The following is a 14,517-nucleotide window of genomic DNA, read 5'->3' as shown; positions in this document are numbered from 1 at the left end:
TCTCTCTCTCTCTCTGTTTGTCTTTCGGTGAAATTCTGTGGTTCAAGCAGGAAAAACGAGACCCGGAAGAGAAAGTCCGTCTTGGTGGAGGGTGAGAAATGAAAATGGCGAATGAACGAAGAAACAAAAACAAAACTTTGCACCAAACTTAAAAAAAGTTTTTCAATGGGAATTCTTGCTGTGTTAGTTACGGAAAGAAGCAAGCGTTGCTCTTTTTTGTTCTTTCTACATGTGTCGCATACAAACAGGAAACAATGTTGGAACAGTTAGCTCTTGACAATGCTCGTTCCGGGATTTTTTATTCAGCAGGTTTTCATGACTCGCGGTTTGCATGAGTTGAAGTTTCACTGGCCACTGTTCCTCTCGTAATGCAGCATTCCCGTATTTAATGCATGCAGGGTTATAAGACTTCACATAGCCTCCTGAGTCACTATTTCCCAAATCCACCAGCACAACCACAACCCCCTCAAGACATTTTTGATAAGGTGCTAAATAAAATAAAATAAAAGTTTATTCAGTTTACTATTTAAAAGAAAAGAAATAAAAGACTTAAAGAGACTTTTAGGCATTTGAAAATGACAAATAAACAACTATATAGTTTGTTGCCAATTAATTTTCTTTTAATTAACATATTATGTAATCATATTGAGTGATTGACTAATAATTCTGACAGTAATTTCATGAATTGTTGAATATATTGATTGTCTAAAATCACCAGAATGAGCCTTCAAAACCCACCATATGTCACTTCTGTGTTATTGTCAAATATAAACTCCTCTTAAGGAACTTATAGTCCTCAAATGAGGACATGACCTCTGTGTCCTCAGTGGTAATTACGGCCCTGGGTGTATAGTTTTATTATGCCTCCACCTCGGTCTATCCATCTCACTGACGCGAGTGCAATATCTCAGAAATGCCTTCAGGGAATTTCTTCAAATTTGACAGTTTGATCTGCTCAACATCTCCTATTAATGGGCGAAATAGAAGAAACCTAACAAAGAGCAACAGAGTAAGGATCTCTTTCCCAGGAGGGACAGGCATGCAGTCACATGTACAGAAAAGACCAACATTACAGTGTACAATCAAAATTACAAATATATTGTTAATATATATGAAAATGGATCTGGGAGGACGATGAGCAATCATAGGTGTCACCAAACAGAACTGAGCCGCACGACCACCACTCCACCATCGAGACTGGAAGTGGACACACTACAAAGACTCACAAGAGCAAAGCTTCATTGTATAGTGAGGGTGAGAAGGGTTATCCAAGAGGGCTTTGTGCTTTTCCTCCTCCCAGCCACTGCCTCCGCACTGCTCAGTTCCAACCTGATCACCTAGCTGGCCTTCCTTAACAGCTTGTTGAGACTGCTGAGCTCCAAGCCTTGATTCCACCACCCCAGCACACCCCAGCAGAGAACAGAGCACGGGCCACTGCAGACTAACGGAAGGTCTGCAGGAGCCTGTTGCTCACACTGAGGGATCCGAGTCTCGTCAGGAAGAACAGTCTGCCCTGTCCCTTCCTTAAGAGGGCTTCAGTGTTGAGTCCAGTTTAATTTAAACATGCATGTGCCACATCTCAAAGACAGAATTTGAACTAATATCCCCTACCTATTATGAAAATGACCTAATCCCAAAAATTCTTACGCAACAGTCTGATGAGGCATCTGTCATTAAAGTTAAACACTCATTTAATTGTGCAACAGATCATATTCCAGGGTAATTTGAGTTGCTCAGTTGCACTTCTTTTCTAAGGACTTCTTTTTATGCAGGGATATAATAACGTTTCCAACTGTTGACCCAGAATTTATAGACCTCCCTTGCACTTATATGTAAAAGTCAAGATTCTGGTTAAAAAAATACAAATAAACCGGACACTCCCTAAAGGTAAAACTACGGATACTTGCATTTCCCATGACAGGGATGAGCATATCCATCCACACTGACTTCTTGGGAACAAGAAATCGTATTAGAGCTCCACATCAATTGGTCAATCAAACTTTATTTATATAGCACGTTTCCTACAGTTTGGTGCAGTTCGAAGTGCTTCAATGCAACAATAAAAAGACAGAATGGAGTAAAAATAAATAAGGTAGATTTAAAATAAAAACGCAATGATAAAATGGCAATAAAATACAGGTATAACTAGTATTTAATTAAACACGTAAAATATATATATATATATATATATATATGTATATATATGTATATATATATATGTATATATGTGTGTGTATATATATATAATATATATATATATATATTATATATATATTATTTGGGATATATTATATTATATATATATATATATAATTTATGACATTTACAAAAGAAAAAAAAAGTCTGCCTTGGTCTACCGATCACATCCATGTTGGAAACAGAAATGGTAAGATGCCCCAGTAAAGAAGTGGTTGACGACTGAAACGAAGAATTTGAGAACAGATTGTTAAAGGATTCATATGTCTGGTCTGGTGAAATTAGTATTGTTTTTCTTTCCCCAACATTGTCAATCCAAACATCAGAAATAACTGTCATGTTAAATCAACACATTTGGCAAACAAATCAAGCGTGACGGATGTGTGTGGAACCATTTCATAATACCTTATTTAAATGATGCCAAGCTAAGGTGAAATTCTCAGGAATATTAGTACAATGGAAATTGGGTGCAGCCTTTATCATAATAATCCAAAGGTCCTTAAGGTACATCATTCACAAGAACAGAAGTTTTGCTCTTACAAGCCGCCAGAGACGTGCATTTGGCTGCACTTCAACGTCTAAATGAAAAATGTGGCTGGAATAATGTCTTTTAACTGCTAATATACTACAACAATAAATGATTAATGGTGATGATGATTAATTGTCTTGGTATATTGTTAATATCTAAACCCAATGATAAACATCAATATGTCCACACCTTTTTTTTAGGTTAATAGAAAACTACTGGAAAATGATCTTTCATTGTGATTACTGGAAACAAAAACCAGATTATTGAACAGGAATCGGTGTATAACATTTGCATATGCACACCATTGTTTGTGCGTATATGGGTGTGTAGTAAAAACAAGTACAGTTTGCCCACTGGTGTATCATTGGAACATTATTCATTCCAGCTCTGACAAGTTGACAAGCAAATGATTAACCGTTGTCAGATGGAACAGATGGCCTTCCATGAAGGTATATGGAAGCAGTTATAATTTTTTCACCTGTATGTCATTTGTGTTTGTTCCTGTTCAACTTATATATATTTGCAATAGGTGGATGACTACCATGGGAGTAAGATCTGTGATCCCTACACATGGCTGGAAGACTCTGATAGTGCAGAAACAATGGTATGTGTTCGTCCGTCGCAGAAAGCTGAAGCATGTTTTATTTTTTTTTACCAAAAACACTCTAAATTGAATCCCTCCTCTCTCCTTTTTTATCTCAGGCCTTTGTTGAGGAGCAGAACAAGGTGACCATGCCATACCTGGAGCAGTGTGCTGTCCAGCCTCAGTTCCACCAGCGTCTCACTGAGCTCTATGACTACCCCAAATACAGCTGCCCTTACAAAAGAGGGAAGAGGTACTAGTTGACGTTTAAAAGGATAGGTACTGCACAGACTGACCAACAGCTGCACTCATGAGAGGAGGACCAACTTGGAAAACTGCAGATCTAGTAAAGAAAAAAAACAAACTTGCTTATTGTCTTGTTATTTCCTGTTTTTATTTCCAGGTATTTCTACTTTCACAACAAAGGTCTCCAGAACCAGGATGTGCTATATGTGCAGGACTCTCTGGACGGACCTGCCACCATATTCTTTGACCCAAATAAACTCTCTGAGGATGGCACTGTGGCACTGAAAAGTAAGCCAAACCGCAGAGCACACATGCTGCATAACACATACACGCAGACAAGTAGATGCTTTAAGAACAAGACTTGCTCAATCCCTCTTCTTTTTTTGTCCCTCTCTAGTGGGCCGTCTGTCAGAGGAGTGTGAATATTTTGCGTATGGTTTGAGCAGCAGCGGTTCAGACTGGGTAACTGTGCGTTTCATGAAAGCTGATGACCTCACCTCACTGCCTGATGTACTGGAGAGGGTTAAATTCAGCTGCTTGGCCTGGACTCACGATGCCAAAGGCGTCTTTTATAACTGCTATCCACGGCAGGAAGGCAAAACCGATGGTAAGGAAGAGTCACTAAACACGCAAACACATGCTCCAACAAAGTAACAACACCTTTAACAAAAGCGGTCACCATGCAAAGACCATTGCAAACGTATTCGAGACTTAACCGCTCTGTATTTCACTAAAGGCACAGAGACCACCTGCAACATCAATCAGAAGCTCTACTACCACGTCATCGGCACCAAACAGTCAGAGGACATTCTGGTTGCAGAGTTTCCCGAACATCCCAAGTGGCACAGTTCAGTAACCGTGAGTCTGTAACAATCTTGATCCCTTATAATCACTTTATTCGCACTGATAACTGCTCATAATAGTGAAGCTGGAGTCATCAATATAAAAATTTTACAGCTTTAATTTCTTATGACTGATAATGTTAAAATACATATGGTTCATTGGTTAGGGTGAGCGCTCCACACCCATCAATAGGGGCTGTGAGCAAACAAGACTTGTTATTGCACTGACTACATTTGCATTATCATGCTCCTTTCTCTCTGTCTTTCTTTGCTTTGTTCTTACCTCTCTTCATTCCTTCATCTTGCCAGATATCAGATGATGGCAGATATGCTGTTTTGGCCATCACTGAAGGCTGTGAGCCTGTCAACCAGCTGTGGTACTGTGACCTTCAGCAACTCTCTGATGGCATCACAGGTCTGTATCTTGTGACAAACTTTTGACTAAGCACCATAAACACAAACAAATCGCCTATTTTATTGGGCAGTAGATCAAGATAACAGGTACAGAATGAATGTGAATCATATATTGCTGTTAAACTGATGTAAGACAAACATGATTGGTGGTGGACAGCATCTATGGGTGTGTGTGTGTGTATATATATAAATGTTTTTGTAGAATAAAAAAAAATTCATCATCAACAAATGTATTTCTTTATTTGATAAAATGCGCATTAGTAATTACAGCCCCTTTTGAGGATTAATTTGACCAATCGTTAGTTTATAAAATAGCAAAAATTGAATTGCAAGGTGATGTCTCACCATGTCTTGTTTAGTCGATTATAAGTCCCAACACAATTATATTCAGTCAACAATATATGACAATATATTGTATATGACAATAATTAATACAGAAAATTCTCTTATGACAAGCTTGAACCAGAGAATGTTGCTTATAAAAAAACTGAATAAATGATTATTTCAATAGTTAGCAATAATTACAACTAATTTATTAACAAGTAAAATAGGTAGTATTCTTACTGTAAGTTTACCAATGGCACAGGAGAACAAAATGACCTGTTAAGTTTGGGTCTTGTTACTGTCATATTGTTATTGATATTGTGTATTTTTCCACTCTCAATATTATCAACACACCCTGTTATGGGATTGCTCCTTTAACAGTTCTGTTGAAATTGGTTGTCAAACTTGGATTCGTCAGATTTTCAAGTGCCAATAGATAACAGCCTTGAGGCGCAAATTAACTGCTGCATTAGTAATAGTACTTGATGCCAGCAATGCTTGTGAATCAACAATTACTTCACCACTACTAATTTAAAATCTTTCCACCACGCAGGACATTTATCACTAGTGCAAGCCTATTGTGAAAGTGTGTCATTGTTCTTTGAAAGTCACCGTGATTCCAGTAGGTGGACAGGAAGTTGTTTCGGAAGTCGGGGTGTTTTGTTTTCTGTTTTCTTCTGTTTTTTTGTAACGAAGTATATTATTCATCTTCTCCTCCAGGCTTGCTGCCATGGGTCAAACTTGTGGACAACTTTGATGCCCAGTACTCGTATGTCACCAATGAGGGAACTGTATTCACGTTCCGCTCCAACTTGGATGCCCCTCGATACTGTCTCATCAACATAGACATCCAGAAACCAGACAGGCAGCACTGGACTACCCTGATTCCTCAGCATGACAAGGATGTCCTGGGTGAGACTGAATGGAAAATTTCAGAGACTAAAGAGTAAAAGACAAAGTCAGCCATGTAGTGCATCTATACAGTATCAGTTCTCTATAGAATAAATGTAATACGTCTGAATGATCACAGCAGTTTTTAAAACAGACCTTTGTTGGTATGACAGCTGTGGTCTTGTGTTAGAGCGTGGGAAAACTCCACAAGTCTTAGAAATACGTAAAGGGCTTATACGTGGAGTCGTAGTTCCACAATTCTGTCCGTAGAATATTGCGAAATACTTATTCGCTGTTTCGATGACAGTCCTGCCACAACAACTGGGAAGTTCTGTGTCTGTGGTCGAAGACTTCGTCAGAGGGAACTCTGCTCAAAAAGTGAAACTTGGCCCATAAGCACTTTGTTTAAGCTTTTTTTTTTTTTACTGTTGAGAGTCATTTGAATGACGGTAACTGTCCCTAGAGATCACTGAAACACTTTTCTGCTGAGACGTGCGCAAAACACTTGGACCCATCATAGTGACAACATAGTACATAGTAATATTAATATAAAATATGTTTTCATAGGAGGATTTATAATTGCTAACAAAATATACTTTAATATGAACTTAAAATGTCCTTATAGCTACAACTACATTATAGTGTGTTTATAAAGCGTTTATTACATTTTTGTATACTACTTAAAAAGACTCAATAGGCTGACTTAAAGTGTTACTGATTGATGGTGATACCAATGACACTACTTTATTGGTGTTAATTGTCACTTTTTTGAGGCCAGTTTTTTAAATGAAATATGTTTTTTTACTTTAAGATTTTTAAATTTTTTTTTTTTTTACTAGTTTTCCACTTAAATATGTTTTACAGTATCCATGGCCCATCTGAATATAGCAGTATTTTACACTGGTTTCCATGGTATTAAGCACTTATTGCAAGCATTCAATCCACAGTAAGGAGTTGACAGTTAAATCTTATTATATTCTATAGCTTTTAAAGATCTCTTTACTGTTTCACCAACCAATTTAATAATACAACATTTATGCAGCTCGTACATTGACTTTACTGTCAATATAATCTCCAATATCAATTCACCATTTTAACTCAAGTTAGACCTCATAGTGACGGGGGTGGTTGTGGGCATCAGGCTGTTGGGTGTAATGTCATTGAAGGGTTTTACAGTTAAGTAAAACTATAAACTAAAACTAGGTGTTAACAAACATTTTAGTTAACTGAAGTAAAACTCAAAACTAGACTGAACTTGGCTAAATTATATTGTGTGCTAAACTAAATATTAATTAAAACTAAATAAAATGTCTATAGGTTTAATCCTTGATAAATTTCATCCAATTTATTAACACAGCAGGCATGAGAAGGCATTGTTGCATATATATATATATATGTGTGTGTGTGTATATATGTATATATGTGTATATATATAGCTATGTATATAATATATTATAAATATACTACTAATATTATATATAGGGTTAGTATATATAGTAATATAGTATATTATATAGTATACTGGTATATATACATAGTAATATCCGTATATAATGTATATGTAATATACTATACCATATACAATATAGCATAATATATAACTACGCTATATTGTAATTATATATATAAATTAGCTATATATATGTATATGTATATGTGTATGTGTGAGAGATAGAGAGAGATGTCTACATGACTGTGAGTCAATTTCCTACACAAAGTGTTGTTTGTTTTGTAATACCTATTCTGAACTTCTCAAAACTTGCTCTCTAATAAAATAAAAAAAACTAAAACTAACAACTAAACATTTTTAAACAATGAAGTTTAAACTGAAACAAGCAAACCCACTCTGTAAACGGACTAAAACCAAACTAAAAACAAAAATTAAAAACTAAATAAAAATAAAATCCAATAAAAAAATACAAAATTATAATAACTATATATAAATATATATCAAAGTCACTGATCAGTTTACTCTGTGTTGCAAAATGCCTCTTATGGAATGGTCATTGTGTGTAATAAACAAGAGTAACCAAGTAACTTCTGTAGCACCACTGACATCTCATATTAGACTGCCCCCTGCTGTCTGTTGATATAATGACATGTTACAGTGAATGGCTATATAGTGCATACCTGTATTAACTGTTGCTCTCCCTGTGCAGTAATATCTTAATTAATTGAACTAATCAATGCAGTCGGGTTCATCATGTTTGGCTTCATCCCAGCATCATGAAATGAGTTATTATTTGATAATTGAGATCAGATGAGAATGAGATTTAGCAGAGAGGAAGTTGACTTCGGTATTAACAAGAGAAACAAAGACTACCATTTCCTTTGGGTCCTGTGTTTATTAATAACACCAGCTACACACTGTCATGCTCACTTTCCCTCACTTCCTTTTTTATATCCATCTACAGGCTTTGTCTCTTGTGTGAACCAGCACCACCTGCTGGTCAACTATCTCCATGACGTGAAGGATATCCTGCAAGTGTATGAGCTGTCTACAGGCCAGCTGGTCAGGGACTTGCCGCTGGACGTCGGCACAGTGGGCGGACTGAGCTGCAAGAAGAAACACTCTGACTTCTTCTATAAGTTCACCTCCTTCACTACACCAGGTAATTCTGTCTTTTCATAAGTTGTGTTTTAGTTGTTTCATATTAGTAAAATTAATGATGTAAAATCTTAATATAAAATACAATATTATAATGTTACTAATCCCATAACAACAACGTTATTCATTTCTTTATTTTAATAATTGTATTGTATATCTTGTTTCTGCCGTCCAACAGTCCAAAACCCAAATATATTCAGTTTACTAATCATTGAAAATAGTAGGAAATCCTCATATTTGAGAAGCTACATAAAATATATGTATATACACATATATAATATAAGTCCCAACACAAAGGAAAGATCAAGCACTGCATAATTTTCTCATTCTATATTAGGTCAATGCCTTTAAGGTAACCCAAAACAAAGTAGAATCAAAATGTCTCCAGTAGTAGTGACCCACTACTGCAGCTACAGGTAGCAGCTAACAGCTACATACAGTCAGAGGTGAAATTCTAGGTATCGAACTATAAAATGAAGTACTCTGTTGGTATCCTGGAATTGTAATTTTTAAACAATACCCAGCTCCACTAAATATGAACAATAAGTTGTTGTTTTTTATCTCCATGCAATTAGTTAAAACCCAGTAACCTCTAACCTGGGTGACTTTTTGTTCTGTGGTACCCAGGTATCATTTACCACTGTGATTTGGGTGAGTCGAACCCAGAGCCCAGAGTGTTCAGGGAGGTGGAGGTAAAAGGCATCAAGCAGGAGGACTATCAGACCACCCAGGTAATGTCCTTTCATTTTCCTATCTCCTCAGTTTCTGTGGGCTATATGTCTGTGCAAACTTCCCCATTTCTCTTGATTCTTTGTACTGTCTTTCCCCTCATCTTTCACTTTATTCTGTTCCTGTTGTATTATCACATCTCCTGGTTGCATATTCATATTGTAATTCAGGTTTCCCAGAATCATATTCACTACGGTCGAGGAAGTGGTAAATGGTGTGTGTGAATATATCATTCTAGACTTCTAGAACAGAAAACATTTATGTGAAAGCTGTTTAATTTAATAGAAATGACATAAGAGAAGTTTTGTACAAGAAAGATGTGTCAAAGGACAAACTGACTGATTTCATCTACCTCCTTTCATACATTCATAGGTTTTTTATCCCAGTAAAGATGGAACCAAGATCCCCATGTTCTTAGTTCACTCCAGGGGCCTAAAGAAAGACGGGACTCATCCTGTCTTCCTTTATGGCTATGGAGGCTTTGAGGCTTCCATCCAACCATACTACAAGTAAGTAAAACTGCTCTGCCCGAAATCTCATCAACCAATTTGACCGCTCTCTTCTTAGTTATATGTTTTAGAAAGATACACATACAATATGATACAACGTTCTCCAGTGAGGTTATAGAGGATCTGATTGGATAGCACATGAGAGTGAGAGGATTGCTAGTTGTTGCCACTGTTTCCAACATACCAGCAGTCGTCAGATACTTCAGAACAGGGATACAAATATAAGGGTCTACTTATAGGCAAATATGCTACTTATGGGCAAATATATACATCAGCATTGCTTGAGAAACACTGTATACAGTATAGATAGAATGTAAAGGAGGTCACTATATTGTTTATCCTTTTGCGTACCCTACACAACCGTCACAACTGCAGCACTGATGCTGATATGATCTTAATGTGTTTTTAAAGACTACATATGCATATTTACCTTTCAAATTCTTTTTATGAAGCGCTTGTGTTTTTCCCATAACATTCTTTGCACTTCCATGGCTTTATTTCCTCCTGTCTGCCTTTTCTGTGGACAGTGTTGCTTACCTGCTGTATGTGAGACACCTGGGAGGGATCCTGGCAGTGGCCAACATCAGAGGGGGCGGAGAGTATGGCCTCACCTGGCACAAAGGTACAGATGTCCAAGGAATGCACCCAGAAAAGCACGACAGTGTTAGTTAGAAAACATTTAACGCAAGTTTGCTATGGTCTAATTTTGTTGTATCATGTGATTGTAGCCGGTTCACTAGAGAACAAGCAGAATTGCTTTGACGACTTCCAGTGTGCAGCAGAGTATCTGATCCAGGAGAAGTACACCACAGCCAGCCGCATAGCTATCAATGGAGGCTCTAATGGAGGGCTGCTAGTGGGTAAGTACAGGTTCAACTGTGTGTGCTGTGTCTTTATGTATGTGGTGTGAAAGCCCAGAGTTAGAGAACAAGAGAAAGCGAAAGGTTCATTAAAGGAAGCTATTATGCAACAGTACATTATGTGTTACATTAACTAGTTGAAATTGTGAAAATTTCTTCATTTTTTATAGCTGAAATCTGGTAATTGAGCTTTACCTCTACCTCTTGATCACAATGCTTTGTATTCTTTATATTACATCTTTGGCTTAAACCCTAATGTCAAATTCATCTAACAGTAGTTAGCTGCTTAGCTTCAATTAATTTAGCAATTAAACAGCACATTAAACAGTGCTTAGTCACATCATTTACCAACGGCTGGCTGCCATATGGCATCACAGAAACCCAACTAATGCCTTCTTCCCTGGTGTGTAAGTGGCTATTTAGGAGTGATTGTGTGCCACAGTGTGAAGTTAAAAGGGATGTGTGTTTGAGTGTGTGTATTTGTAAGCAAATAGAATCTGTAACACTAACTCTTGAATACACACAGCTGCATGCGTGAACCAGCGTCCAGACCTGTTCGGCTGTGCTGTGGCAGAGGTGGGGGTGATGGATATGCTGAAGTTCCACAAATTCACCATTGGCCACGCCTGGACCACCGACTACGGCTGTTCTGACGACCCGGAGCAGTTCAAGTGGCTCATCAAGTACGACAAACACAAACACAACAGATCACTAAACTATACTTGCGCATGAAAATACCTTATAGTTCATGCTAACATCTTAATGTCTCGCTGCAGTCATGATTTATCAGGCCAAGCAGGACCCAGTCTGCTTCCTGTCAGTCTCATAAGATTAGTTCAGACATTCTTACAAACATCAGTCATCAATATGAAGTGTGTGACTGGTAAAAAAAAATAAAAACATTAAATAAACTGTCCAAAAATGGCAGGCAAAAAGTAAAATAGTGCACTAATCCATGAATGAGTTTATCCAAGTTTCTGTAAAGAGCTGCGACTCCCCACCTTCAGCTCTCTGCAAAGTTTCCAGTCCCTGTTGCCCACATTTCTCTGTCCATCATCTCATCCAGACATAGCATTGCATTTCTTTGACTTTTAGTCTCCGATAGCAGCATAAATCAGCAACACAAACAGTTTTTGATGGATGTCTCTTTCTGTTTTGGTATAGTCACACATGAGAATTTGCCTTCCCGCTGGATTTTTAGGTGTTTTCTAGCAGTGCATCTCTATTCATTGCTGTCATTGTGTGTTGTCCTTTGTGTTTACTCAGTTGTTTAGTATTTTCTTCTATCTGAATCTCAGGACTTAAAGGATCTGTGAATGTTGGTGTAAATAGTTATTATGTGTCGGGTGTTGGTTTCAGTAATCTCAAGGTCTGTTCCCAGCTTTACACTCACCCACATGCGCCAAAAAGTCACAGCAGAGCAACTGAATCACACATTAAAGTAAAGGACTCGCTCCCATATTCTCTCTTCACTCTAATAGGGTTTCCTCACATTATTCCTTCCAACCGTCTTTCTCACATTCTCTCCAGGTATTCTCCTCTCCATAATCTGCCTCCGCCACCTTACTCTGGCCCTCCCTACCCTGCCATCCTGCTTCTGACAGCAGATCACGATGATCGCGTGGTGCCTCTCCACACCCTTAAGTACTGTGCTGCCTTGCAGCACGGAGTGGGAAGCAGCCCTGGGCAGCGTCAGCCTCTGATGGTCAGGGTGGACACCCGTAGTGGGCACGGTGCAGGGAAACCCACTGCCAAGGCCATCTTGGAGGACACGCACATCTTTTCCTTCATCGCTGAGACACTTGGGCTTAGCTGGAAGGATTGAGGGGATAATGACAGTGAAGGCCAGAAAAAGGATATACACACAATGGCTTTTTAAGGGATGAATGGTTTCTTCATTTTTATTTTAACAGTTTAATTAAAGACAGAAAACTGTACTTGTACAACTAAAGTCAGTGGTTAGAGAAAGATGTAAGAAAAATAATAACAAACAACTACAGTGTGCTAAAAATCATCATCATAATCAATACTCATCAATATGCCTGAAATTACTCTTAATTGTAGATTACCTTAACCAATCAAATGCACTAAAAGATTATGAACTTATTTTCATACTGTAAGTTTGGAATTGAAGTATTTCAATAAAATCTCTCTTTGTACAATGATTTCTGTCTGTTATAATCCCTAATCCAAAAATTGTCATCAATAGTAGATCTAATTAGAACTGAACTGTTCAGCACAACTGGGTGCAGTCCATGTACTGCAGTGTCCCCTGTTTGAATATGTTCAGGGACTTTAGTTGCATGTTGCAACTGCTTTCCATACAGCCAGGTGGGTTAATCTGAAGTAATGCTTAATAGATCGACGTTTTGGGAAACACTCATTCGCTTTCTTGTCGAGAGTTAGATGAGAAGATAAAGACCACTTTTGTGGCAAATGTCAAAGGCAAATATGACACTACAATGAGGAAGTGATTAGATTAGCTTGGATTGCAGCTTGTCTGTCCAAAGGTAACAGAATCTGCCTATCAGCACAAAAAGGACAAGTTGTGTTTCCTTTTAATACTTTATAAGATGATCATATGTTGTGTGTATATATAATATCTGCAAAATTGAATAAATTAGTTGGAGTAAAAAGTACAATAGTTTCCTCTAAAATGTAGTATAAATAGCATACAATTATAAATAATTGATAAATAAGTAAAGTACCTTAAAACATACATACATTGCTTGAATAAATGTACTTAGTTGCTTTCCACCACTGTTGTAGAACACAACAGTGATTAATGTAGAGTGCAGTTTTCACATATTCCACCAAGTGGCAGTATCGGACTACAAACCCCTCCCTTGCAAGCTTGACCCTCCACAAACACCTCAAGGTCAAAGGCTGGGTGTCAGTTTAGTGTCATCGTGCTTGGCTGCTTCATTGAAAGGGATTGTGGAGTTAAAAAAAAAACTCAAAACAGCAGGATGCACTAAATCCTTTATATCGTCTATAAGGGATAGATATCTATATCTGCCTGGTAGGGGGGAAAATCACTGACAGATAGAGACAAGTAGGATACATCTGTATGAAACAGCGGACGTGGAACACACAAGAATGAGAACTTGTATAAGGGAGATGGACTGGTGCAGTTGTCAAGGGAGACAGAGGAGAGAGAGAAAGATGTGTGGAGATCTTCAAAGTATGCGCAGAAAAAGTTGAGAGTGATGATGGACTGCAGGTATATGGCGAGACAGCGAAAGGCAACATGCACACAAGCAGAGAGAGACTGAAAGTGCACTTACGGAGAGTCTCGGGAGGCACCCAGACAGACGGGTGTTTAAACTGTCAAAAAAAAAAGAGAGAGATGGAAACTCTCCGCCAGCCTCCAGTCTGCCAGCAAACCGCAGAGACTGAGAGAAGTTGTCCGTTCGGTCACTCAGAGTTTAATCTCTGCTCAGTGGGAAGTTCTGATTTCGTCAGACTGAACCCGGGGCCTTATCTAAGTACCCTCTTGGTGGATAGATAGGATGGGAAAAGGAGAGAGGAAAGCAGAGAAGGCTGCAGGAGGAGGATTTGCACACAATGACTCTTTGCCACAGGGGCAAAGTGGTTGAATGAAGCTGGGAGAAGACAAAGCCAGTAATAAGCTGGACATATGAGAGACAGAGAGAGAGAGAGAGGGGTTTAAGATCATGCAGCAAAGAGGCTGTGACACTCTTCTCCCAGGAGTGTCCCAGAGGATTGGGCAGGCTTTTGCTGCTTCATTTGCTTCATCTCCCCCCCCGCCCCCCCAGCCCCCCC

General features: G+C 38.3%; 1 protein-coding gene across 1 annotated transcript in view; it reads left to right on the top strand.

Annotated features, from left to right (window-relative positions):
- Nucleotides 1-12,896, top strand: part of LOC118343091 (prolyl endopeptidase-like) — a 13,193-nt gene extending 297 nt beyond the window's left edge. Inside the window, exons 2-15 of the mRNA XM_035681841.1 lie at nucleotides 3,255-3,329; nucleotides 3,428-3,561; nucleotides 3,712-3,842; nucleotides 3,952-4,161; nucleotides 4,291-4,412; nucleotides 4,706-4,811; nucleotides 5,855-6,046; nucleotides 8,440-8,637; nucleotides 9,261-9,364; nucleotides 9,735-9,871; nucleotides 10,399-10,493; nucleotides 10,600-10,731; nucleotides 11,258-11,414; nucleotides 12,262-12,896. Of these exons, the coding sequence (XP_035537734.1) occupies nucleotides 3,255-3,329; nucleotides 3,428-3,561; nucleotides 3,712-3,842; nucleotides 3,952-4,161; nucleotides 4,291-4,412; nucleotides 4,706-4,811; nucleotides 5,855-6,046; nucleotides 8,440-8,637; nucleotides 9,261-9,364; nucleotides 9,735-9,871; nucleotides 10,399-10,493; nucleotides 10,600-10,731; nucleotides 11,258-11,414; nucleotides 12,262-12,556 (2,088 nt within the window). The 3' untranslated portion in view covers nucleotides 12,557-12,896. The remainder of the gene's footprint in view (nucleotides 1-3,254; nucleotides 3,330-3,427; nucleotides 3,562-3,711; nucleotides 3,843-3,951; nucleotides 4,162-4,290; nucleotides 4,413-4,705; nucleotides 4,812-5,854; nucleotides 6,047-8,439; nucleotides 8,638-9,260; nucleotides 9,365-9,734; nucleotides 9,872-10,398; nucleotides 10,494-10,599; nucleotides 10,732-11,257; nucleotides 11,415-12,261) is intronic.
- Nucleotides 12,897-14,517: the final 1,621 nt, after the last annotated feature.

This window comes from Morone saxatilis, unplaced genomic scaffold, assembly GCF_004916995.1.
Source record: "Morone saxatilis isolate NCDOM2014 unplaced genomic scaffold, NCSU_SB_2.0 Contig9, whole genome shotgun sequence".
NCBI classification, from domain to species: domain Eukaryota; kingdom Metazoa; phylum Chordata; class Actinopteri; family Moronidae; genus Morone; species Morone saxatilis.
Note: the sequence above shows the minus strand (reverse complement) of the source record. Positions and strands in the feature narration are given on the sequence as shown.